Below are 27,996 nucleotides of genomic sequence, written 5' to 3'. Positions count from 1 at the left end.
AGTAGAACCACCATTTTTAACCAGTAAATTTTATTTATATATAACAACAGTACAAAGTGAATCCTTGGCTTGCAAAATAGGTGTGCTTCATATTTACAATAGGTACACAGTAATATAATAAAACCAAACGAAACAAAAGCAATTAAAAAAACAAGACCGACTTTTTTTCTTTTTAAATACTTTAACTCTCTTACAATTTTCACAACACTTAAAAAACAAGAAGAACAGACAACCATAAGTGTTATTATTATCATCGTCATCATCGAGGTCATTATTATTTCTATGTACTATGTTACAGAAGTCCAGTGTCTACAAAGAGAGATTCATTTATAGCTTTGCGTGATTAAAAATGGAAGGATATTCACCTCAAACTGACTACAAAAGCCTTTCTCGCTCTCGTTTTTGTTTCCTACAATTAGTAATATGAAGAGAATATGAACATTTCACTTGTTCGTAGCATGCTATTCCATCACAGAGCAAAACATGAGCTAAAAACAATAAAAGTGCACTAAACTGATTCCAAGACTGTAGATTCGTGCCAAATATATAAAATTAGCAGCAGTTGTGACCGCCACAGATGACTGCTGATATTTCAGAAAGCTGCCTAGCACTGTCAAATTTTACTCTGCTCTGCAGAATAGCGCAATAAAAATTATAATTAACTTTTTTCTCTTTTTTTGAGGGATCAAATATCTTCAAATAGACATTAATAAGTATTGAGCTACTGAAATCTCTCTCAACAAAGTGCAATTTCCTGTGCCACATCATTTCGAACAAAACGTTAGGACCAGAATATATTTTGTTTTTAGATCAATTTTTTCTTTTTTATGCAGGAGAGACGTCCCTCCTTGACTAATGTGGCAGCAAACAAGGTTCACATTAAAACTGAATTGCATCCTGGGAAAACCTCAGGTGCTGCGGAAGGTCTCTTGCCCTTATAGAGCTGGGATGAGCTCTGATAAACGGAAAACAGGGAAGACTATGGATAACCAAAAGTAGGAAGCTTTGTCATGTACCCTAATGTCACTAACATGCGACATGTCATGGAAATTCATATATGCTATGAATATACAGTGTGTGTTAGTTAGAGAAATGTGCGTTTGTTCAGAAATAGTGGAATTACTATAGGTCGTCCCTAACTTCAAGTAATAGTTCATCACAAAATAGAAAATCTCTTACTTTCTTCCAGTGAACACAAGAGGTGAACATCCAAACATTCCCAAATCAAAATACATTTACTTGACAAGTAAAATTATGTAAGATAAGAAGTTTTTAGAAATGTTTTTAAAATCGAGTTTTTGCTTGAAATAAAAAATATTAGTGATAATTTTGACACTGACGCTATTTACTTTAAACTTTGTTACCTCTCCTAGTTTTTTTTTCATGTAATAGCTCTGAATTATTCTTTTTATTTAAATCTTTTCAATGAATGTGATTCAATTTCCAAAACCAGACTAAACGATTCATTCACAATATGCACCGTCTCTTTTAAGACTTTATTTTAGTTTATTACTTTCCCACATCAAATCATAAATAAGCTTTCCTTTGATGTATGGTTTGTTAGGATATGACTATATTTTTTGTCCGAGATACAACTATTTGAAAATCTGGAATCTGAGGGTGCAAAAAAAATCTAAATACTGAGACGGAGTTGTCTAAATGACGTTCTCAGCAATTTATAATTAGGTTTTGATATATTTTTGGCAGGAAATTTACAAAATATATTCATGGAACACAATCTTTACTTAATATCCTAATGATTTTGGCCATAAAAGAAAAATCTATAATTTTGACCAATACAATTGTTTTTTTTTTTTGGCTATTGCTTAAAATATACCCCAGCTTTTGTGGTCCAGGGTCACATATATATAACATTTTTTTTTATTTTTTACTTTTTTGCACTTTTATGATGCTGTTTTCCATCCTTTGTGAAACATAAAACCGCCATTCACCATTCATTGCAACTGTATGTCAAAGATCGACCAAAATAATTCAAACCTTTCAAAATTTCTCCTTTTGTGTTTCATGGAAGAAACTAAGTCGAACATGTTTTGGATGAGGACGAGTAAACGCTGATAGAATCTTCTGGGTGAACTATTCCTTTAACAGATTCATTCATTATCTTTCATGCAGTTCTTCTTTTGTAATCTCCTGCACTGGATCCTATTTTTGATGTGTATTTTTTTATCTCCTGATCACACTGTGCACACGACTAGTTGAGATCAAAGGCGAGCTTCAAAGCAGCAGAAGGAATCTTAAGCTAAAGGGGTCTGTCTCTCTCTCTCTCTCCATCTCATTCCTATGCTTCTCGAATACTCCAGCAGACACCACCCAGCACCCGTCTGAGCGAGGGCATGCTTCTTCCACCCTTCTTTATCGTCACGCTAGCTCTCTTTATCTGATTAGTCACAAACACAGCTAACAAAGACAGAGAAAAATGACACATCGCTGATTAAATTAACTAGAAATAACAGATTCAATGTTCTAAGGCCACAGGGGGAAAAGAAAACAAGCGCCATTTGAGCCGTGTCAGTCTATGTCTTCACATCCGATACTGCATTTTACCGTATAAACTGAGCTGAGGAGTCTCTCCCTGATACCTCTATGAACCTAAGATGACTCTGACCTGAACGACCTTGTCTATTTTGGTTCGGATGATCATCAAAAACAGCTCTACCTGCCATCATGCATTATAAATGAAAGCTATGTCGTCTTTTGTTCATGCGTTCTGTTGACATACTTCATGTCAGGCAGGGGAATAAAAGAAATAGGGAAAAAAAAGAGATCGGAAAAAACTCACTCAAGCTATTAAGATCCCAGACACATAAAGTATTTTACAAATACTTTATATTTACAGATACCGTTCCAAAGTTTTCGTACCTGAATTTGCAAGTGGTAAGAACGAAACTTAAAAAAAAAAAACAGATGTTTTTTACAGTATACAGGGTCCGTTCCCTTAATAAAGCATCAACCGACAAGTGTGTAAATAAGTGATCTTTTGGCACTTAATCCTGACGGGTGTGTACAGAAAGGAAGTGACATGGTATATTACATCATCGGCGTCCCTTCGAGTCATCCACAACTCACCTGACCTCTTGGCACTTGAACATAGGCGTAAATGGGAAAGGAGACATTATTATTATTTTTTTTATATATGAGGTACTGTATAATGCATGCAGACTACACACACATTGGACCATACATAATAATTAATACTCTCTGGTAAGATGATGTCAAGCGAGTCCATTTTCGTTTGAAAGGGAAGGTGGGGTTTCTCCACGCATGATTTGAGCTGAATGTGCTACTCGTCGCCGCTTTCATATCTGAATCTCAGCAGCACTATTATGGAGAGGGATTTTCAGTTCTTTAGGACGACGTGCCGTGGAGATCAGCTCAACTGACTCCTATTTTAGAAAACCAACAAAAACGCTAGGACAAAATAGAGTAAAGTTTGTACATTCACATATGCTTACATGTAGAAACCAGGACGTATGCACATAGAGAGACCATAAAGTGGGTTTCGTCCAGTTTGACACTGGTTTCTGGTCGACTGTAGAGAGCTAGGTACATGCTGGCTGAATTTTGGCCCACTTTTGTTGGAGTTTCATTATCTCCCGGACAATGTTGATGCCTTTTGGTCTCGAAAGTCTAAGTTTGTACTAGCCTGTGTTGGTAGCAGCCGCTGCTTTCCAAGAAAAGAAAGAGAATTGAACTTTCGCCACACCAACGATGAGGAATTACAATAGCCGACTCAACAAAACAAACTCAAAAAGCACTCATGTATAAAAATAAAATTTGGAAGTAAAAGCCATCAACTGGACGGCAATGGCGAGGCAGTAGATGTCCGTTTCCTTCTTTCAAATCCTCCTGAAATGGTTTTAGCAAGCACATTTTTGAGGAAGTATTAGTGTCTTACATCCATCATGTTAATCAGTGCTAGGCACATTGAACCAGATGAACTAAAAAAGAAAGCCAACCAACCAGATAAACAAAAAATGTGCCAGGAAGCTGCTCCTCCCACAATGTTTTTTCCCTTGGAAAAAATAAAAACACAACTCCATAGTTTCCACTCCTGATCCCATCCTCAAGACAAAAGCCTTGTGACCTGCAAAAAGTTGTCCATTGGTCTTAAAGGTGACCTCTTCACAAAATTGTAGAAAAATTGTCTCTAGCCAGTGTTGCTCTCTTTTGTGTGTAGAGGCTTTGGATGATGGTTTGACTGATTAAAGGTCTTTCATCCTTCGTTCCAGATTTAACTCTCTCTCAGCTCTCCAGTGACATGGCAGCGATGAGCTGCTCCACTTTGTAGGCCAGTCGTTGTTTCTTCGCCGTCTCGTCCTGTTCCAGTGCAGCAGTGATCTAGGAAAAGAACACAGGAAGCTGTTAATCACTGTATAGCGTTAAGACAGATCTCAGGTGAGCGGGCAGATTTTGTATACTCTGAAGAATATGTGAAAAAATCAAAACATTTATATATCATTTGATGTGATCCCAGGACAGAAGGGGAACATGGTCACAAAAATGGGAAGACTCTATAGCAGAGGGGAAAAAATATACAAATAACTAAATATATATATATATATATATATATATATATATATATATATATATATATATATATATATATTAGTGCTGTCAAAATTAGCGCGTTAACGCATTCGATTAATTTGAAATATTTAACGCGTTAAAAAGAAATAACGCAATTAACGCGGTTGCAGTTTTTTTTATTTCCAGTTGTGGCCTATGTGTGTTCAACGTGCAAAGAAATATGGTTAAGACCAAAGATGGACTTTTAGACGGAAAGTTTCAGTATAAAACTCTGCTGGATTACTCTTCAGTCTGCCACAAGAAACATTACTCTTCATTCAGTCTGCCACAAGAAACAGCAACATTAAAATCATGAACTCAAATGTCATTGTTTAAAAAAAACTAAAAAACAATGACTGTAACAGTGCGTAAATCAGACCTTTCTGTAACGCTAACGTTAATAAGCTTAAACGAAAATAACCAAATAATTGTGTAGCGGAGTATTTTTTGTACACAGTGCCGCGAACTGTCAATCACTCCTGTACGCGTGCATCACTGTCCTCCTCGCAGCTGCAGCAACTTGCGCTCTCTCTCTTCATCAAGCTTTAAAACAAAAAGATAATATTGTCTTTGTGCATAGGCTATAGATTAATTAGATAAATGAATATCTAAATTTGTGCCTTGCCGTCTACGGTATTTTTTTAGAACTTAGAAAAAAGATGCAGCAGCCAATGAGCAGCCGGCGGGGGCTGGCTGCAGGACGACTCAACCTCCGCAGACAGTTTTTAATGTTTATCAGACAATGGATACTCAAGATTTTGCTTTAGTATAACTCACAACGAGTTTCACACACCTTCTCCGGCCACGTTGAGTTGTTGACACTTAACAGTGGGAAAAGCGACACATGCGCTATTCACTTGTATAACTTAAGGGTGAATGGGTAATGTAGTTTCTGCTCTGGGTGGGATGAATTAGGAAGCTTGCATTGTGAAGGGCGCTCTGAAAATCGGCAGTGCAGGTAAAAGATTAAAACCTCTATTAAAACAGATGTCCAAAAGAGCGTACCGGTACGCTACAAGCACGTTCTGGGCGCACGGAGAGGTGGCGGTACGCTCAAGAGCTATATTTGGAAGTGGCGGTACTGAGTACCGGTGCGTCCTGGCCCACTTAAAGCACTGGCAATGACTATACTTTGGAATTTTTTTGCAGTCCACTTAGAATTCAACATGGAAATCATTTTTGTTTTTTATTGGCATTGATTGTTTTGAAATTCAAATGGTACTTACATGCCTGTGTTTTTATTTCTGTAATAAATATGGCTTTCAAGCCAACATTTAATTTGGAGGATATTGATGGTTTATTGCAGGTATGTTGTTTACATGAGAAAATCTGTGTTACAAGTTAAACAAAAATTCCAATAAACAATCATATTTTGAATTTAAATAGTTTCTTTGTCTTGAGTTTACATTAATTTTTTACATTTTACATTTACATATCCAAAAAGTTTCAGTCTTTTAATTGCGATTAATCGCGATTAATCGCGATTAATTTTAAAAAATTGTGCGATTAATTAGTTAATTTTTTTTAATCGATTGACAGCACTAATATATATATAAATAATTTAAAAAAATTATATAAAATAAAAATGACTGAAGTTAAATCATCAATTTTATAATTAAAAACTATAAAGCATTTAATGTGATCCACATGACAAAAACATTAAAAACATAATATATTAAAATATATCTAGTTTAAAACATGAGTGAAATAAAACAAATACTAATTACTCAAAGGTACATTAAGGGTGCTTAGATAATAATACAATATGATGTCTATTAAATAAAATAAATTTAAAATAAGTTATTTACATTTTTTTCTAGAACATAAGAATGAAATGTATTGAAAAAAGTAGAAATAGGAAAGTCTCTCGGCAGATAATGAGTATGTTATATTAACACCTGCAAACTGTCGAGAACTGATTTGAAACAACAAAGTAGAATTGGGTTCAATATGACCAAAGCAGATGTTTCAACTAAAACACGAAACTGTTTCAGACAACCATTAAACACGTTCTCCAGACGGCATACTCTATATCTAATTATCACCGACCAGTTACTGCTCACTGTGTAAGGAGACTTGGACTAATTTTCAGCATCTGAGAGAAAAACTGCCAGAGACTTAATTTCATGAATATTTCATTAAAAAGGAAAGTATAACTTGAGTCTGACCCAAACCGCAGAGTGCCATCCCTCATTTCCATCTTTCTTTTTTAAGCATAGCAGTCAAAAATGTCGAGTCACATTAAAAGAGGGCAGGCAGACAGGATCGACCCCTCTCTGTGCCCATGACATAATCTCTGACTGCGGTGTCAGAGGAACACGGCAGGAAATGGCATCGTGGCTTCTGTCTGCCATTCATTTGCACATCAAACAGTGAAAATAATGGGAAACTAGATCGATACAGGCACATCTAGCAAGCCAAGATGGGGCTTCATTAATGATAGCTTTTTTAAAACGATGGACGTGAGAGCACTGGAGGGTGGATGTATGTAGAAATCTCCTCTTGCAACTCCAAAAGAATGATTGATTGTAAACAAAGAGTATGTGGTACATTAATCACAAACTCAAAGTGATCCACTGCTTCCAACTGACATGTTTATCCAAACTATACAAGTACTGCTATGGTGAAACCTAATTCGGATTATCCACACTTCTCCAGAAATATTTTGTAGAATGTTCACTCTGCACTTATTTAAACATTCATCAAAAGCATAAAAAGTGACTGTACAGTGACTATCAAGCAGTTTTATTTTAGTATTATTTATATACTTTAATATTGTATTTTTTTATTTTGAATAAGCTTTTATTTTTAGCCTTTGAGATTATTTTAATTCTATTTTTTTTTTTTTAAACTGTGATGAAATGTGAACAGGCTCTTTAAATGACTTGCTCAAAGGCACAATATCTTAATCTCTAAGAAATCTGCAACCTTTTTGATAAAGTTTAGGATCTTTAATATATGCAATACCACCCAATACATCCAAACCAACCTCAGATTTAAGTTTCATCTCTCTGAAAATAAGGAATTACATTAGTCAATTTACCATTAAACTCAGAAGCATTTACATGTAAATAACAAATCTGGAAGCCATCAATTGGATCGTGAAGCACTAGATGTCTGTTTTATCTTCACTCAGCATCCCTGTATTCCCAGTACACCTGCCACTGGAGCCAAGTTGGGCCCGCACCTGCTCGTTTCGCCCCTGTGGCTGTAGCTATGGGGCAGGTCATCACTCCAGCAGCCGCTGCGAGCTTGCGTTAGAGGTTCACAGCATGAGCATGTATTCAAGGAGGAGCGCGTGCACTGAATTTTTCATGCATTTCAGCACAGCTGCAGGAGCACTCTTCACATCATTGTGTCTGATTCAGTCGCCTTTATTTTAAGAGGAGCGCATATTCTCTCTCTCTGTCTAGCGCTCTCTCTCTCCCTCTCTCATCAGGTTAAGTGCTCCAGAGCACTGACAGAGGTAATTATTTTCAGTTGTCCTATTCGTATTGTATAATGAATCTGAATTACTGCATGCAGGTACGGAGTGTCCCGCCGCACACATTTGGCTGGGTGAACAAAACAATGTTCTCCTCTTAGCATTGTGCTTGCATTTTCTTTTTTGGAGTTCGGCAGGGAAAATAAACACAAGCAGGTGGCTTGATGGTCTTTACTAGTGCTTTCCAAACATTGTTTCCTCCCACAAGGCTCAATTTATTGACAGCAAAAAAAAGTTCATTTTAACTATACTATATTGGATATTGAATAAAGTGATTTTATCTTAAAACATTTAGAAAAGTAAAGTATCTGCATCTTGAATGGTTATTGTTTTAATGCCCTCATACATACACACACACACACACACACACACACACACACACACACACACACACACACACACACACACACACACACACACACACACACATATATATATATGTATTTATACACTTGAATTGCAGATTAATAATAATACATACATTAATATCTACATGAAAGATAAAATATTTTGAACTCAAATCAACATTTTATGTCCATGCATTATATATACTACATTATATATATATTTACTATTTATTGATTTATATAAGTAGCTGTATATTTACACCTTTATTTTGACATCCGCCCAGGTTATATTAATTTTAGATTATAATAATTTTATATGATGAACTATTATATAGTTTTTAGTGTATATTCTAGTACTTAGTGTATTTTTTATTCATATAATTTGCTATTTATAGTCACATACATTCTATTTTCTGTCCTTCAAATAGTCAAAAATAAAATAAATAAAAAGAACGTCAATTGTGACACCTCTACAATTTGTTACAATTTTTTTATATAAATTGACTGATTTAATCTACAAATCAAACTTGAAATTATTCTAAGTACCCACTGGAATCTGAAGTATGCCTGGTATAAACATACTCCTGCATTGGTAATCACTGCTCTATTTGTAGAAAGACAGACCCTGTGTGAAAAAGAATGAAAGGGACACACACAAAAAAGAGGGATTGAGAGTTCGCGGGAATGTGAGGACAAGAGAAAACAGACTATCAACCAAAGAAACTATATTTACATGAGAGCGAGAGGAGAGGCTGCAGGCTCTCCATGCTGCCCTAAATGCTGTGTAAAGTAAAGGTCAGACTAATGGGTCCCCTGAGTGGAGCTGCCATTACGCTCGGAACATCTCCATCGTGGGCCCTACTCTAGCTCTCTTTGTGTCAGAGTGGCTGTCAGTGATCTAGCTGTGTGTAATCTTTCTCATCACAAGCCTATTCATTCTCGCTCTCTGTCTGTACCCACACTGTGCATAAGTGTGTGTGTGTGTGTGTGTGTGTGTGTGTGTGACTCTGTAGCTTGCAGCTGCTGGCTTTAGAGACTGGTTAAAGATGACATCATTCTATGAAACTCTATTTCATGAGTACATCTTGTTTCAAAGTGATAGTTATTCCACAAAAATGGCTGTATTGTTTTAGGACAAAATGTATATGATTGAGGATATATAAATACTTACATATAAAAGTATAGAATATAAAAGTATAAAGTATATAAAAATGTATCATTTGTCAGCTAGACTTCAGTAAAACAATATAGTACACTAAAATAAAAAAAATGTAATTAAATTAAATTTTATCCATTTAGCAGACGCTTTTATCCAAAGCGACTTACAGTGCATTCAGGCGATCAATTTTTACTTATCATGTGTTCCCGGGGAATCGAACCCCCAACTGCAACGCTCTACCTGTTGAGCTACAGGAACACACACTAGATACAAGAAAGATTATCTGGCTTTGACATAATGATCTAAAGTTCCAGACAGTCTATTTGCATCCAAGTTACACAGACTCCACACTCTTAGCCTAGAAACATCAATCCATAAACAAAATATAAACATATCTTTTATAATGTACTTTTTGTGGCTATTATCAGGTATTTTAGACAGTGGAGCCGGAAGAGTCAGGAAGTCAGTCTTCATTAATATAATGCTAAAAATCAATAAGGATGTTTTGAAAATGAGAGTTGACAGCTCGTTTTGAAATTTCGGCTCACCTCTTCGCTGTACTTGCTAATGTAGGAGTAAATCTCGTTGAGGGCACTGAGCATGTTAAACTCATTGGAGTGCAGTCGTGCCTGTTCTGCCAAATACGCATTCATGTCCTGATCAGAGATGGCTGGAAGCCTGCTGATGTCAGCGTAGTACCTGTGGAGACAGCCATGATAGTCAATACCCTAAATCAACTTTGTGTGAGCGCTTGTTTCTATTACTCAGTTATTAACGTTGTATGAAGGAAGAGAGAATATTGTTAAAATATTGTTAATACAATTAAATTTTTTACCTTTCTACCCAGTTCTTGTAGTTGGGGATATCTTTAGCATAAAGCAGCTTATTAGAGGGCGAGTCTTTGCCCAATCTGTGTTCAGATGTGGAACACGAGTCCATGAAGGTTTGAGCCACCACAGACAAACACGCGTCCGTGATGCTGCTCTTGTGGATGTCAAAAACAAACTGGGGATTCTTGATCACATTCACCCAGAAGCGAAGAGGAAGGCTGTGAGGGATTGATAGACACACAAACACAGAAAAAGAATGGTTGCATTGGTTTGTATTTCAGATACCGGGTAAAAACATCATTTTCATTCCTGAGGTTAGATAGTGCGTATGAATGTGTCGTCTCACCAGTTGCTTTTCCAGGTGTGACGGACGTCGGTGTCATGGATGCTGTGCTTGTCCGCTTGTTCATCCAGGAAGTCAAACATGTATTTAATAGCTAAAGGAAGCGCGCTGCCTCTGTGCACCGTGCTGAAAAGAGTCTCGAACAGGTCATCCACAAATTTCTGTAGTGTCCCCTAATTGACAAAAGAAGGACAGACTGTTGTGTGTTGACAGTTGACAGACTGTTGTCGTGTGTGTGTGTGTGAGTGTGTGTGTGTATAAAATGTTTTATTTTTACAATTAACCACTAAAACTAGAGGTGGCACCTTAGTAGCTAGCAAGCGGGTGAGGTAGATCTCAGACACCATCTTGCTGCCGCGGTCGCCCTCCTTTTGGTCTCCGTGCTCATGGTTCTTCACCAGGTGCCAGACTTTGACTCCGCTCTCCAGGTCCGGGGTGATCATAGGAGCACGGGAGCGCAGGCTGTCTGGACTGCCTGTGTACCGGAATGTCGAGTCTGTGGGAACCGAGAGAGAGAGAGATAAAGAAAGAGGATTATGAAGTTCCTACATCTCCATTGTTCCATGTTGTCATTCGTTGGGATGAACAGAAAGAGCATGGCCCTCTCACATTTCATTTACTCTGTCTAACTCTCCTCCTCTCTCTCTCTCTCTCTCTGTCTGTAGAGAGAGTATTGTTCGAAACTGAGCGAGATGAGTTGACGCTCTCTGGCCTCTTCTTCAAAGGCTTCATAATTGGCTGGTCCTGATTCATTGTGCTGCAGACATGCTTTAAACGTCTGCATCGAAGGACCTAATCAATGCATCTAAAGATTTCTAATGAGTTAAGCTCCCCGCTCATCCATCTTATCTCCTTTTCCCTTCCATCTTCGCGTGTTAAGTAATCAGTCTCTTGCTCACTTTTCCAATTAGATGTGTGGCTTTTTTTTTTTCGCAGTGGTTGAGTGCTCTCTTGGGAGGTTGGACTGGCTTCTCACAATGGTGCAATATATTCTTTCACGTCCTTTCAGAGTCTCTCTCTCAGTTTCTTTCCTCATCACCTGGCTTCAAAAGGAATGTGAAACAGCAAAGCAAGGCAAATAATCCTGGCTATTTGGGGACAGAAGTGGAATTCTGAGCAGATCAGCATCACAAGGGAGATGGCCAAGAGAACTGGTAGTGTTAGCAGAAGGGGGTACAGGAAGAAGTGGATTGTAGTTTCAATCCACCTCAAGCTACTGCCAATTTACAGCCCTTTTGGCCGTTGCCACAATATTGGCATTGAGGGATTACTGCTAGAGTGTATATGTGTCTGTATACTCTACAGAAAACTGGACTTGTTGTAGCCATTTAAGAAAGTGTATTTTCTTTTATATTATTTATGTTTATATATTTTTGGTTTGTGTTTTGTTTAGTTAAATTAGCTAATTAAGAAAATTGTACCCGTCATAAGGGGTGATAAATCGAATCACAGTACGCCGGAAGAAGAATAGAATTGTAGAATTATTTTCTTTGGAACGATGTCCGTTTGGTATATTTGTATCATAATTTAAATACATTTTTTTGTTGGTCTGTTACTTGTCTAAATAAATGGGAAGAATGAGCAAACGTTTCATGAAATCAAGTGCTTTCAGGACAAGGCCCGCTACCATGCTTCCGCGGCCAAAACATAACTAACTAGCCCTAGACACCACTTTTGTTGAATTTACAAAAGTCACGGGGAAAATATGTTTTGCAAATGTGCAGTCCGAATTGAATATGATGATGAGATAGAGGATGATGCTAAAAGATAGTTTTTCTGTTGCATTTTCTTTGCTGGCCGCATGCAAAAATCATCCAGCACATCCAGTGAAGTCTAATTCACAAACAAATGATTCCTGTGATTTGGCTCTTTAGTCAAAAAATATTGTGTTCCAATACAGTAAACTATTCCAGCACATAAGAAAATAATGCTTTGGTAAGTATTAATTTTGACAAATAAGTCATAATTAAATCATTAAATGTTGAAATTAAGAGAGTCATACCAAGTCATACTTATATGTAAAAAATATAGTACTAATTATAAGATAAAAAGTAAATAAAATAAAATAAAATAGGGTATTTTAATTAATAGTGTTAGGGTTGTAATAGGGTTGCCTTTTCAATGTGTATGTTGCCCTACTCAGCCAGTCAGAGGTGTGTGAGAAGTGTGTTATTTGGGGCCAGGGGGTGCTGGCATGCTAAATTGAGCCGAGCTGCTAAGTGTTGAGAATTAAATTGACATGAATCAATCAGCGGGTCCTGTGCACAGCTGTGCCCGCTGTGCCATGGCATGATTGATGGGCACCGTGGCTCTGCCAGATGAGATAGCTTCTTTTTATGCAGTACACACAAGAGCAGGTTGTAAAAACAGCCAAAAACAGTGTTGAGCCATCTCATTCCTATTTGATGAGTTCCCTAAAATATACAACAAGCATTTTGCAATAAAATAGATCAAAGTGTCAAATGTGACCCTAAAAACTCTTAACTACCAAATTCAGGGGGAGGACACAAAAAGATTGAGGTTTGTTGGTTAACGAGAGCATGGCTGAGAAATAAAGATAGCTTTATAGAGTATTTCTCAGGTTGCTTGTTGCGTCTTTGGATATTTGGAGTGCTCCCTGAACTTTAAATGTCATTATATTTACAGATGATAAGAGACGATAATTAAACTCTTTCATTATACCGCATATGCGTGAGACACATACTCAAGCTTTGATTAACAGAATCATGTAATACGCCGATGCAGGCTAAATTTCATGTGGATCTAGTGAATTGAGACCAGGTGAGATGTGTGTGTGCGTAGTTTGGCAGGGTTGCTAGGTGACAACGCACAAGGGGCTCCATTTCATCACTCGCCCTGGTTTTTGGCTGCGTGTCATTCAAGTTTTTTGCCCATGTGAACTTTTTAAGTAATTAACAATCAGAGAGAGGCCTGCAGCTCAGTGTGATGGTAAATGAGAACGGGCCAGATGGGGAGCCCTGTGGCACTCCCTTATAGCAACGCTATGGGGAAGCAGCTAATGTGTCCATTACGGGAGGTATCCAAACTCAGCTGAGTAATCAGCATTACTGTACTTCACACTAACTGCTAACACCGCTCTCTCTTCCTCTTACCCTTCGTGACATGGTCTCTCGCTCTCATTCTCTGGTGCCCAGAAGGCTCCCTTGGGCATCCTATGGACTGCAAAGCAAAACTGCATCCGTGGCTTGTGCTCACAATCGTAATTAAAAGCAAATCTTCAGCTGAGTTTTACCTCAAAGACCTTTGTATTGTGAAACAATGAACAAACTTCAAACTTCTAATTAGCTAAACAGCCACCATCATTATCATCTGACAAATATACTCACCATATCTACTGATAGAAGTCCGAGAGATGCTAGTTGTGGGTGGAATGTTGTAGGAGGACGTCTGCTTGGGCACCAAAGCAACCACACAGCGGTCTGATACCTGAACAAGAAATACAGTGCTAAAGTAAAGCTTCTTTCCTTTGCCTGTAATCCTTATTTCACAGTTTTTGGTTTCAAGGCCTCTTATTATCAAGAAACGTTCAAGATAGTGGAGCAAAACTAATGCTGGTTTATTCTGCTTTTGAGGAGTTTATATTACTTCAGAATTAAATATATTTTTACTGAACAGATTCTCAGTATCTATTGCTTTACAAAAACGGTGTGAAATTGTTACGTTTCTCCACAGTCCTGAAATAAAGCAACATTAAAGTGCTTCAAAAAGATCTGTTCTAGTTATAAATGTATAAGGGGTGTTCACGCTGCATGTGTTCCTTTTCTCGGGTAAAAGCGAGAGTTTCGCCTCTCCTGTTTCTCACAGAAAAAGGTTTGTGATCAGAAAAGAAACCCATATTTACATATGACAGTATATGAGATCTCCTTCACTGGGACGCTCATCACTCTACAGCACCCATAGATGTTGGAAGGAGTCAAAGAGAGAGAGGGGGAGGCTCATTGAAAAGTAATGGCATCGTTCTGCCTGTTGTGCCTTGTACACTCCAGAAAGATAAGTACAGAGCTGAATGAGTACAAAATATAGCTGTAAGCTGCAATATGAGCGGTCCAAGAATAAGAGAAAGGAAAAAGGATATTAAATGCACATGTATCACCAAGGTTTGGACATCATGAATGCAAGGTTGAGGTAACTTAAACTGAACTGATATGTTAAAAATAATAATAACTATAAATTAAACAAATATTTTTTTTTAGAATAAAAATAAAAGTAAATATAAAAACAATAATAAAAATCTTAATTTTTTAAATCTTATTTAAAAATAATCAGTCATATAAAAATAACCTGTACTATAAGCTTTTAATAATCGATAACAATATCAATAAATAATCAACACCGTAATCAACATGGCTCCAGCTGTATTCATGGACAAAGATTAGAGATTAGCTAAGATTTAGAATGGAGGGTAATGTAAAAATACAAACACAAAGGCAGGCCAATAGGAAGAGTTTGGCAGGTGAGGGAATGTAATGTTTTAGTCATTTAGAGGATGAGAAAGTAGAAAAGAAAAGATGAGGTTATGTAGTCCAGGACTCTCCATTTTTCTCTGTCTGCTCTGGAGTGCTCACGCTACGTCTGATCATCTGAATACATCTGAACTGTCAAGGGCTGCAGAGGAAATTAGTTCTACTCTTGTGCTGATTCAGCACAAGAAAGCAACTTCCTGAAAGCAAGCTGGCAAAATCCTGGCCGATTCTCATACTATATCTGGTGCTTATTTTGATCTCTATGTTTAGAGCACATTGTAAAAAAGCAAGGTGTGCTCTGATTGGCCAGCTATCCAGTGTGTTGTGATAAGCCTAATGCCTCAGGCGTGTGATGGATATGTAATGCTCCTTAACATACTGTGATGCCCTCTCCCAGCAGGACGAGACTCAGTCCAGCTGCTCTGCTCGTGCACATCCAATCATCGGTTCTCTTTGGCAGTTCAGTCAATGTACTGTTAAGCCCAATTTATACTTCTGTGTCAAACTATGTGTAGTACGGCGTAGCCGCTAAACACACAGCGACTCCACAACATGGCGGAGGCAACAGTGAGAATAAAAGTTATGCCTTCTTTATTTGGGCGATATTATGCAAATCTTCCCACATTGTGACGTAGACATCTGGGGCGTGTTAGAACGAGCCGTTTTAGGAGAGCGTGGTTGACTCTTAACTTTTATAAAGAATATCTCTTTGGATTTGAGACTTTAATCTGTTCTTTATGCACCAAGTGCTTGTAACACTCCAAAGAGAAAGGAAAAAACTTAAAATCGCATCATATGAACCCGTTAATGTTGAAAATATGCTGATTTAATGTTGAAAACAGGTGTGCTGCTTTTTTGTTTAAACCGTGATACATTATTCAGGTTTCTTTGATGAAAATTATGTTCAAAAGAACAGCATTTTTTAAATAAATAAAAAAATCCATCCATCCATCCACCCCCCGACACCCTTCATCTATCAATACATTTCCATACACCACCTACTAGTCATATATGATTATGATAATGATTTTATTCATTTTCTACCGAAAATAGATCAAAAACCTCATCTATAATCCAAATGTCTCTCAGATACTAGTGAACTAGATCAAGTGCCTGAGCCTTAAAATCTCCTGTCAACATAAAACATCACATTTTGAGTCCATTTCATTTCAGAAAACCTCTCTGTCCAACATAATGGAGACAATAAGCACCTTCTGAGCTCCTGTGAAGGCTGAGGGTAGTTAGGAGTCTTCACTCACCTCCCTATACTCTCGCGGCCGATGATGGTGTTACTTTAGCCCCTGTACGCCCCCACAAGCACCAGCCCTATTAGTGTAGGTTTCTCCTCAGCTGACCCTAGTAGACCTAGTGACTGGAGAGACACTTGAAAGATTCCAGGACTGTGGACGAAACACCTCAGAGAGGTGGCCAAGTGGGATGACACTCTCAAACATCTTTTTATAGCTTACTTTCTACCTCCATGGGTTGTAGAACTGGTAAGCGTTAAACATTAGTCATTAGAGAAAAAAAAGAACATTATTTTGGGTAAATGGGTTTGTAACTTAATTTTGGCACCTACAGTAGCCTCCCGCTCAATGTACTGTACAATCTACTGTTCTTCTCTCACAGTAGGTCTCTACGGTTGAGGAGGCAGCCGTATGGAGCCTAAATGATGGAGGGGAGATACATTCGCCCTTGAGGGTTAGTCCTCAGCAGGCAAGCAGGCGGTCCGCCAGTGGGTGTGAAAGTGATAAAGGGTTAGGCTTTCCTCATGATAACGTTTGCATCATGCAGACAACTGACCCCTTTTCACCATGTATCTCTGATCCCCCTGTCTTCATCTTATGGTGATCCGCAAGCTAACATGCCTTTAACACAGTGGGGAAGGATGAGGTGATGTGTCCACCATTCTGCCTCCTCTTTGAAATACGGCAGGCTTGGTCACGCTAGCATAAAAAGCATGAAACGCCTTTGCCACATGATAAACACAGCAGAATGATGAGCATTTAATAGCACAAACGGATGAAAGCATCATAATACAGATGTTAAATTCATTTAGATGTAAAATAAGATGCCTGAAATCCAAGGGAATTCAACTCTATAACTGGTCAAATATACACTATAATGTACATCTACATTGCATGTCTAGTGTAAGTGATGACAGACAGTTAACAGACAGACTTGTATGTCAGACTATAAGTCCTTGAGCTTTGTCAGCACTTGAAAAGACAGCTTAACCCATGGCAGTCAGGACATAGGATACAGGATACAGTACTTTGGGATTACTGTGAGTGTCAAAAATCGCTCTGGCTGTGCTTACAACAATGCTGTAGAAACATTTGTGGACGCTCTGATGTACATCAAATGCTTATCTTGTATTTAAAGTGCTTGCAAAGCAAACAAGCTTGTTGATCTTACTAAGTAACTATAATATAAACATTATAAAATATATAATAATATAATATAAGTATAAACATTACTCAATGTAAGTATAATCAGGAAAATTGATTTAAAGATTTAAAAGTGAACTGGGACTATTATACTATTATTTATTACATCATTAGATTATTATTCCTATAACGCCAATGCACATCAGCAGCTCACCAGGAACACCAACAATCTCAGACACCTTGGTCCACGCAACATTTTTTTTTTTTTTTATAAAACACGTCATAGATTATTGGGAAACCATTCACAGCAATAATCCTCCACTTTGCTTGGGAACTAATGTGGTCGGAACCAAAGTTTACGGGGCTGCGTTCACTGGAATTCTCTCAAGCGGTGGACTTCTACGTTCCGATTCGTTCCCAACGAACCGCGTCATAGCTCATTACCATAAAGTTAACCTGATTTCAACTCCCCTCGACACTCTCAACGTCCAAGTTGCACGGCGCCACACCGGCTCACATTGAAAATGAATGACTTCCGGCCATTTTGACGCTCTCGATGGTGGCGGTGTGAACGCACAGTTAAACAGGACTGCTGGTGAATCCAACCTTGTCTGTTTTGATGGTTTTAGAAAGGTTTTGGGCACTTGTCAGATGGTCAGGTTCAGGTAGACCAGCTTAACTCCACCTTAAACAAGTTAAGTCTCCAAATCTAGTTTAGGTTTAGGTAACTAGTGGAGTTTACAAAGTTTTGCAGACTACTAGTCAAAGTGCCTTATTGAATGGACTGTGCTATATAAATATTGCTGTTACATTCCCTGTGAGGGATAATAATTACACACATTAACAGAGAGCTGTTTGTTTAATTTGTTAATGCCAGTATCTTTCATGCTGCTCCCACTATTTAAATTGGAAATTTGAGGAGTACGGTGGCCCCTAAGGGACAGGCTGCCAGTCCTCTGTAATGTCATTCAGCCTACGCAAGGTCAAGAGACTTACTGATTTCAAGTACGAGTGGATGAGCGTGAAAGAAGAAAGAGAGCGAGCGAGTGGGAGAAGCAGCAGAGCCTAGAGAAAAACGACCACGCTAGCGTTCAGACTGATGAAAACTCTTTTTAGACTAGTGCTCTAATCAGCGCTGTGCAATCAAATGAGCAATCAGCGAAGAAGACGGTGACCACAGGTTTATGAAGCCACAGCATGAAACGTCAGCGAGACGCAGCTGCTGATTATACTGTCTGCTCTCTTAAAATATGCCCTTACTCTATTGAAGAACTCTGCGAATGGCTGAGATTAGCATTTCAGGAGAGGTGAGGGTGCTTGTGTGGAGGGCTCAGGAGTCATGTATTTTAATGCAGTGTTCTCTACAGCTCCCTGCCTTCAGTTTTCTCTGTCCTTTCTCTAAACTCGATTTCAGCAGTCTCGGTGGAAGCAGCAAGCGTTTATATAGCAAATAGTGAGCTTACAGCTCCCCAAGCAAGATACCTTGTGATTTACTTTGAATCTTTAAATATGAATATGAATATCTCATCTCTTAGATGTTGCTCTTTCATAGAGACTTTAAAAGTCGCCATTTGGTATCCATCTCATTACTGTCTCAGAGAAACAAATTATATTTATGTATGTAGGGTTTCATGAATACAAAAGTCACCTTCATAGTTTTCAAGCAATGGAACATATAATATATATATATATATATTTTTTAAAACATTGTAAAACCATACCAATATATATAGGTAAAGGTAGTGCTCAACACTCTAGAAATGACATTTCCTTTAGTTTCTGTTTTCTCTCTTCACGTCTATCTCCTCCTCGGATCATTATGACAGCACATATGAGCTCTTTCAGTAGTAAATATAAAAATATCTGCGAGGATGTCCTTTGGCATCTCCTCTGGACTTAAAAAGAGGCTAAATGTGCAGTGGACATATTCTCTCTCTCTCTCTCTCTCTCTCTCTCTCTCTCTCTCTCTCTCTCTATCTCTCTCAATAAGTGCTATTACTGTGTTATCAGGTAACTGCTCTGACGTGTGCTGTCTCTGTGTGGTGTCTGAAGTAAAGACAAGGTAAAGGCTGTAATTAATCCACTAAAGTTAAAGGACAAAATCTCTCTCTCACACACAGACACACACGAACACTTTTCCAGCCACACACTCAGAATTTTCAGTGTGATTGTCCTCTATTACACTGTCCTGTGTAGTGTGATTCAGAGAGAGATCAGCTGTCACTCGCACACCACAGCGAGACATTCTGGAGCACTGTGAGATAAAGGAAATGTTTTTTTGCTATCGTTGTTGTTGTATTGAGCTTAATTGTTGTTTCATGTCCTGGATATACACAGGATTACTTTTTGTAGCATGTTGTCCTTCTTGCTGCATTTTTTTTTTTATTATACCTGATGTTTTCAAAGTACTATCATTTACAGTTTTCTAGCATGATAATTTTGTAATTCTATTATATTGCTTTAAAGAAGTCTATATATATATATATACATATATATATATATATATATATATATATATATATATATATATATATATATATATATATATATATATATATATATATATATATATATATACATACATATATATATATATATATATATATATATATATACATACATATATATATATATATATATATATATATATATATATATATACATATATATATATATATATATATATATATATATATATATATATATATATATATATATATATATATATATATATATATATATATATATATGTATATATATACATATATATATATATATATATATGTATATATAAAAAATACTGATTAAAACACACATTTTTGCTATTTTTGCACTGGGGAGATGTTTACATAGTACATTATATTCTTTTTTTCTATCCATAGAGCAAAGAAAACCCATGAAACGTCCATTTAATGTTTACTCGTTTAGACAGGAGAGGGCACCATGAGATTATGTACGAGCGTGTGTGTCCTCTTTTGTACCTGATAGTGCATAAGAGTGTTGAGCCTCTTCCAATCATTTTCAATCTTAGTGGTGATGTCTTCATCCTGCAGGACCACTCGGGCCATTCGTCCCTGACGCCACTCTGAAAAATCAACATTTGCCATTAAAACGGACACGGTGAACCTCCCCCAGCTCAAAGCAGATTGATTTGATTCAAATCTCTCAATGTGTCTTTTCACCTGGGTGAGAATGTGTGTGTACACGCGGTAGGGTATAATTAAATGCTAAAGAGTGAGCTGATAGGATATAGACGGGCTCAGAGTGAGAGTGATCATTGATTTTCTCCTCTGTTGAATGGGGTTTATTAGTTTACGTGGTTGCCAAATGCACAGATGATGCCTGCAAAAACCTACCCCCAACACACACACACACACACACACACGCAAAAGCAATGCCAGTTTTGCAGTTACAGAGAGAACATCATCATGGAGGAGATTGCTCTGGCCAAGGTGCTGGAAGGATGATTTGCACTGCTGAAAGGGGTCTTTTGTGCAGTGTGTGTGTGTGTGTGAGATGGGTGTTTGTGTGCCAGAAATGAAATGTGCAGTCAGTCTGTCAGCGCCGTCTGTCAGCTTTTACCTGGGTCACACACACACACACACACCTGCTTGTGTGCATGCAAAAAGTGTACATTACTATCACTGTTTATGCATTACAGACAACATCAAATCAAACTAAAAGAAGTTTAAATTTCTTTAAAAAAATGTGAGGTCATTATATAATACTTTTTATGAGTTAGTAATTGAATCATTCAGTTAACCGATTTGCTCAAAAGGTCAAATTAAATCAGGAATGAAACAATGAGTATCTTTGTTCAGGAACACTGATTCATTCAGGAATTAAACTGTTTTTATGGGTGAATCGCTGGATCAATACAATATAGTGTCTAAAACGTTAGTTACTCACTACTAATTCCTTATATAAGCAATATCAGACTTGTGTGCACACGTTAAACTCACCCAGGTCCATGTCCACAGCTTTGGGTCTCTGAGAATATGGCATGTTCTTATACATTGCATCCAGAATCTTTTCTTTGACCTGCGTGATGGTGTCACAGTTCAGAACCTTGACCGGGATCTCTGGGCTGTTCTCGTTCTCTGGGTTGACGCAGTTTAAGATCTGGAAGTGAAAAAAAGAAGAATGAAGATGACGAGATGTTGGGCTGAGGTCTGTGAAGCCATAGGTGCGGAGTGTGGCTCTGGAAAAGGCCATTTCCTGGCCCGAGAAATCTAATTTCACACCCTCTGCAGGACCCCAATCTCAGACGTAGCAGGGTATGAGAGACTAATGAACACTACCATCCCTCGGCCAGATTGTCTGCTTTCAAACACACACACATAGTAACAGAACTGAAATACTGTACGTGAGAGTTTATTAGCTACTCTGTTTATTAGTGTGGCTATGAGGTTGTGTGATGCTGACCAGAGTCTTGTAGTCAATCTGTTGCCGGATGAGTTTGTCCTCACTGAGGGAGTATCTGGCCTCTCCGGTGATGGCGTCTATAGGGCCTTTTTCCATCTGCTGTTTTATAGCACAGTACAGCATGAAGAGAGGCTCACCTGCACACTCCTGTAGACACAAACACCAACACACATTTTTATTATTATTACTTTATCACTACTTATACACTGACTGGTCTAAGTCTGTGGAATATAACACTAGCATAATACTATTTCTGCAGTATATAGTATGTACACTACAATTCTTTTTTTTTTTTTAAGAAATGAATAATATTGAGTAATGATACATTCAACTGATAAAAAAATGAGACTAAAGACATTTACAATGTTACAGGATTTCTATTTCATAATTTTCTAGTTCATATTTTCAAAGATGTCATTTAGAGAATTAAATAGGAACATAATGAAGTCATGTGACCAGTCAATTAACATCATGTGTTTCAACAATGTATGTAGCAAACTACCATTTAAAATGTTTATTATTGCATGATGTGTAGAGTTAGTATGCAGTATGTATTATATTATGCACATACATGTTTACCTGGACAGTTTATGACCAACATGAAAAAAAAAATATATATATGTATATTCTCAAAAACTGACTGGTAGGTTTTATGCAATTTCCAATTGCCTTTCTGGGAAACAAATTTGTGCTTAAACATTCCCAGGTTGCTAACATGACTGGATTTGCCCCATTCATGCAAAACATAAAAATATATCTTAGTCTGAGACCCTTGGTAACGTGATGTCCTTGAGCACAACTGAACTCTATACCGTTAAAGTCCGACCATAATGTCTACACACATTAATGTCTTTAATATTTTCTCATATTTCTCAGAGACTCCAATTATTTGAATGAGCTCCTACAAACACACAAACTGTAGCTGATCGTGACATGACTGGCGCTTCCTGTCTAATTGGGCGGCTCTGAGCCAGAAAAAGCTGCAGAATGATCCAGACTTCATGCTGAGCGTCACAAGTCTGTCTGGAAGAGACTAGTACTATTACAGGAAGCCATAGAAGCAAGTTACCTTCAAGAACTTATGAAGCAGGAAAGCAAACCAGTTGGTTAGCATCTTCTCAGCAACAGACTCGGTCCTGAAACACACAAATACACCAACATCAGCAGATGACAACACTTTTTATCAAGAATACCTGCATATTTCCTTTTTCCCCTATAATAATGGCTGGGTTCTGATGGAGAGGAAAACAGAAAGTGTGAAAAACATCAGTTGCCTTCCCTGTCAGTCACTCCAGACTCTTCTGACCACCCTGTCTCTTTCTTTCTTTCTTTCTTTGCTTTGTGGGACGACATAGAAATAAACCCGCAAATGACAAACAGGGATCCCTAGAGCTGTGGGCAATGATTTGGGAAGAGAGAAAAGGGAGCTGAAGGTTTGTAGAAGACAGAGCAGGTAGAAAGCTGAAGAGTGAGGGAAAGATAAGGCAGACGGAGGAAGAAAGAACAAACAGCACCCCGACGGGAGTGGTTAACGAGCATGAAAAATACATGAAAGGTTTATTCCCTCGTTCTGACAGCTGCCTGCGCTTGTGGAATACAAATTCCTCTCTTTGCCTGCAAAACATTCCTCCCTTCACCCCGGAAAATACTTTTTTCCCCCCTCTGTCTGGCTCTCTGTGCTAGCGAGTATTATGTTCACTTGTGGACATTTCAAATACACATAAGCATCAAAGGACGATGTAATATCAGCTGCGTAATTGTCAGGGTGATGTCTGCGATGTTATGTGCTGTCACACACACTCTGCTCGGCCGGCGTGGGGACGGTGAGGTAGCACACCGGCAATTTACTCAACAGCGGTGAGAGAAAATGACTCTCTTAATGCATGTGGAAATAGCTATGATTACACTGCTGAGACAACCCGCAAACACAGAGTGTGTGTGCATGTGTGTGTATTTTGTTTGAGGGGGTCTCACTTCAGGGTCACACGTGACCCCGTGAAAAATGAATGGAAAGACAAGATGAGGTGTGTTTATAGAGATCAGGTCTGGAGGGTGATAAACTTGAATCACTGCATATCCATGTGACCAATGCGAGATGACTAAAATTAAACTTGACACGTTGTCTCAAAAAGTCTCATGAAAAACAAAGATATGCCCTTGCACAGGACATGTAAAGATGTCAATCTAGTACATATGTACATAAACTGATTAACAACTTAAAAACAGTCCAGACGAAATGCAAGAATGATAGCCGCCTCATTTTAGAACAGGTTAGTCAAAGCTGATTTAGGTGGTCACTGAGCCAAACTACTTGTTGGTGAAGACCTGGCCTTTTTTAATTATGACACCAATTTTGGCATATTTCATTGGCATAAAATACAGATTAGGAGATTTTCATATTCAAGTAGACAGAAGCTATACTAGAAAACAGCCATGATGGCCACTGAGTGGATGGACTGCTTTAAAAAAACAAGGTCTTTCGTGGTTTCGTGTTTGTATAGTAAGTTAAGAGTCCATTAACGTAAAGATAATGTGTTTTGCATTATACTGCATGTTTTTCTTTTTTAGTTTTTGAGGTATTCTTCCATCTGGGTTAATGCATTAGCAGATAATAAATGCTAATTTTACTGAAAGAACATACGTGGCTGTCAAATAAAGAGGCTGACAAATTATTCTTATTTAATAATGGTGCATTTTAGTGAATAAATCAATGGCAGCCTCACAGAGACGAAATGAGAGACACGAGAGGTGGGCAAATAGAAGGAGTGATGCAAGATGGAGTGAAACTAAGGAAAGTCGTCATGTTTGTGACAAGAATGTCAGTCAAGCTGAGGTTTCTCTAAAGGACAGTGTGTGTTTTTGTGTTTTATTCAGCAGCATGTGTGGCGGGCTATACAAAACATTGTCATGTTTATATATTCTCTTTTAAGCCTGTCAACTTTCCTTTGTAACCAACCTTTTTTCTTCTGGGTCTGTGAGCTGAGGGACTTTGGATGCAGGAACGAGAGGATACCTGTGTGTATTTGTGCACTGATGTGTGCATTCGTGTGTGTGAGACTGAGTTATGAGCTCTGACACATACATACACTACAATGACAGAGCGTTTGATGCTGGTTGCATCAGGTCTTGCAAGAGTGTTTCCTGTCTCTTCTTTCCTGTCTCAGTCAATCAACGATAAATGATGGACGATGACGTACACCTCCCCCCCCCCCACAAATAAGGGCTGAATTACCGGTTACTGAAGTCATTTTACCTTCTTTCAAAATACAGTACCTTTGTGAAACTAGTTTATTAGAAGCATCTGGTTCAATGATTTTCATGAACTAGTTTCACAAATGGCTGAAAAATGAGTTCTAACAAATAAAATGAAGTGAAACTGATCAGGAGTCAATACATGGCTTCAAAATATAATTCCGATCCACAGAAGTCAATCTCCAAAATCTCTTCATCGCAACCGAATCACTATTTTCTTTCACCAGGAAGCACAAACACATTGCCCGTTCATCTCCCTGTGAGAGAATGAATGAAGAGAAAGTTAATAGTAGCTATTAAAGCACCTAAATTAGTTTTTGCATCCTCTACAACTTCATCACACCAGGCTTTTGTGAAATTCTGCCTCTGTCTGCTTTTCCCCTTTCTTCAGCATTTTTCTGTCTTTTTGCGTGCTTGCTTTTTTTTTATTTTTTTAAAGAGTTTCATTAATGAACTTGAGGGTTTTATTAGCTATTAGCATTTTTATGAGTTGTGCATGTGTGTGTATGTGTATGTGTATGTCTTAAGGGAGTAAAGGAATGCTTCATTGAAGGGACGACACACAACACAATGTATCTCACTAATAGTCCATTCCGAGACTCTGTGTGCATGCAAATCCCATTAGGTGAAAATACACACGCACACACACACACACGCACACACACACACATACACACACACAAACAGCCAGCAAGAGCGTGCCTGAGGCCATGGAGCTGTTCCATTTTTAACCACAGTCCTCCAAAGATATTAACATGAGGGAGTGAAAGATAAAAAAGAAATCTCAAAAGTTCAGCGAAGAAGTAATTTGCTGTTGGAGACGCGGCCTAATGGCTAGCACTGACAAATTGTGTCATGGTGCTCATGTGGATGGCAAAAAAAGGGGCCAAAAATGATCATTACCTGGACATTGTATCAAAACAAAAAATGAGGTAGAATCGAGGAATCAGATGCACACAACTACAGCAAAACACAAACAGAAACCATGCACTATACATGCAGAGCTGTGGTGAGTTGCAGGCGATGCAGGTTTGAATCCCACATCCCTTTTCTTTCTCCCAAGTCTTTTTCTGTAATGTCTCTGTCAATAAAGGATGGTAATAAAACACTGAAATCTTTTTATGCACTGTATGGCTGCATATTTAATTCATTGTGGCTTTCCCACTGAAGTGATGAATCGGTCTTCACTAAAAAAATCACATTCCCCTGCTGATCCAGATGGGACCAGAGGCCCAGAATAAGAGAGTCTTGTGTCTCCATATATTCCATAATCAAATAAAGATTAAATAATAATAGACAAGCAAATATTAATGCCAACTAAGCTTTAGGCCATTTGAAATGAAACGTACAGTCACTCTGATGACCGCAGAGACCAGACAGGCCCTTGTTATTTTTCACAGTTGGTTATCATTAAATGCAAGTGGGTCACTTTATGAAAATAAATGAAAGCACGGCAGAAAGAGACAGATTTGTTTGGTTTCTAATACAGCGTTCTTGTTCTCCAGATACTTCCTGGAAAAGTGAAGACACGGATCTGCGAACAATTCCAAAAGGAGCATGTCGAATCGATAATCTCCTAAATTCCCATAGAGAAAAAAATGAAAAAAGTGTCATCTAATACCACGGGCCCCTGATCCCCCGGCCCAGCCTGCCAGCGCGGGGGATTAGTGTTTTGTGTTCCTAATGACAGCAGATAACGAGAGAAAACATGGCTTCTGTCACGTTAAATAACAGCGTAATCCACATTTCCCCTGCATCTATTTACTGTGACTACTAATCAGTTAAGTCATGTAATGAAAGACCAAAAATCATTCAATAAGATCGAGAGACAGCAAACAAGGAATGGCTGTGGTGTTTGTTTGGCCTGTGTGGTTTAAATATTCAAAGTGTGATGTATAGCTGATATAGCGCCGCGGTAGGCGGGAACAAATCACTTCCATCTGAAGCTAAAATACACTTGGCCTCCATCATGCACTTAGCCTTTGGGCAACTCTTTGTTTAATCATTATTAGTCTAAATCTTCTAGTTAACACACTGCTATGGAAAGACTTTGAAAAACCAATACAAATTTGGAGGGAAAGCATAAAGGAAAGCCAAGAGCAAGAGAGAGGAAAAACAAGTAGATCTGAGCTGCTCATGAATGTTTTATGAGTACATAGCGCTCAAATGATAAGTGACACTGACAATGGGGTCGTACTGAGAGACTGGAGGGATGTAGAGTTATGGATCATTAATCAATATAGCTATTATGCTCGGCTTAGAAAACACAGCAAAACTTTGAGTTCAGTTAGTAACGTATTCATTCAACACTACAAAGTAAACGAAAAACTAACTGAAACCAGAAACATAAAGTGAGCTGCAAACCTCCGGAGCAGCAGTTTGGGATGGTTCTTGCTCTCCAGGTTCTTGTCGATGAGGTCGGACAGCAGGTGTTTGAGCACATCCGTGGCGTATTCCAGTCGACCCTGGAGAGCCGTCATTATTAGGGACGCCACGTTGCCACGGTCACGCATGGAGAAGGAGCGCTGCATTTCCAGTGTACGGATGAATGTCAACAAAAACACCTTGTTGTTTATCAGCTGGGCAAACAGCTTCAGAGCTTTTTCAACGCACAGCTGCCCATTACCAGACACCTGGAACACACAACAACATCATTGCTGTTAAATACAAAAAAAATTTTATAAGCCATCTACAT

At 38.2% G+C, this 27,996-nt stretch overlaps 1 protein-coding gene across 2 annotated transcripts in view; it reads right to left on the bottom strand.

Annotated features, from left to right (window-relative positions):
• Positions 1 to 19: 19 nt before the first annotated feature.
• plxna2 (plexin A2) overlaps positions 20 to 27,996 on the bottom strand; it is a 167,869-nt gene continuing 139,892 nt past the window's right edge. For both annotated transcript variants that reach the window (XM_026236931.1, XM_026236932.1), the window contains exons 22-32: positions 27,666 to 27,934; positions 23,119 to 23,185; positions 22,050 to 22,196; positions 21,587 to 21,746; positions 20,606 to 20,709; positions 14,098 to 14,197; positions 11,056 to 11,246; positions 10,754 to 10,923; positions 10,413 to 10,625; positions 10,126 to 10,276; positions 20 to 4,359 (exon numbers count right to left, since the gene is read on the bottom strand). In XM_026236931.1, coding sequence (XP_026092716.1) covers positions 4,264 to 4,359; positions 10,126 to 10,276; positions 10,413 to 10,625; positions 10,754 to 10,923; positions 11,056 to 11,246; positions 14,098 to 14,197; positions 20,606 to 20,709; positions 21,587 to 21,746; positions 22,050 to 22,196; positions 23,119 to 23,185; positions 27,666 to 27,934 — 1,668 coding nt within the window. In that variant the 3' untranslated portion in view covers positions 20 to 4,263. The remainder of the gene's footprint in view (positions 4,360 to 10,125; positions 10,277 to 10,412; positions 10,626 to 10,753; positions 10,924 to 11,055; positions 11,247 to 14,097; positions 14,198 to 20,605; positions 20,710 to 21,586; positions 21,747 to 22,049; positions 22,197 to 23,118; positions 23,186 to 27,665; positions 27,935 to 27,996) is intronic.

Source organism: Carassius auratus, chromosome 48 (assembly GCF_003368295.1).
Source record: "Carassius auratus strain Wakin chromosome 48, ASM336829v1, whole genome shotgun sequence".
Classification (NCBI taxonomy): Eukaryota; Metazoa; Chordata; class Actinopteri; order Cypriniformes; family Cyprinidae; genus Carassius; species Carassius auratus.
Note: the sequence above shows the minus strand (reverse complement) of the source record. Positions and strands in the feature narration are given on the sequence as shown.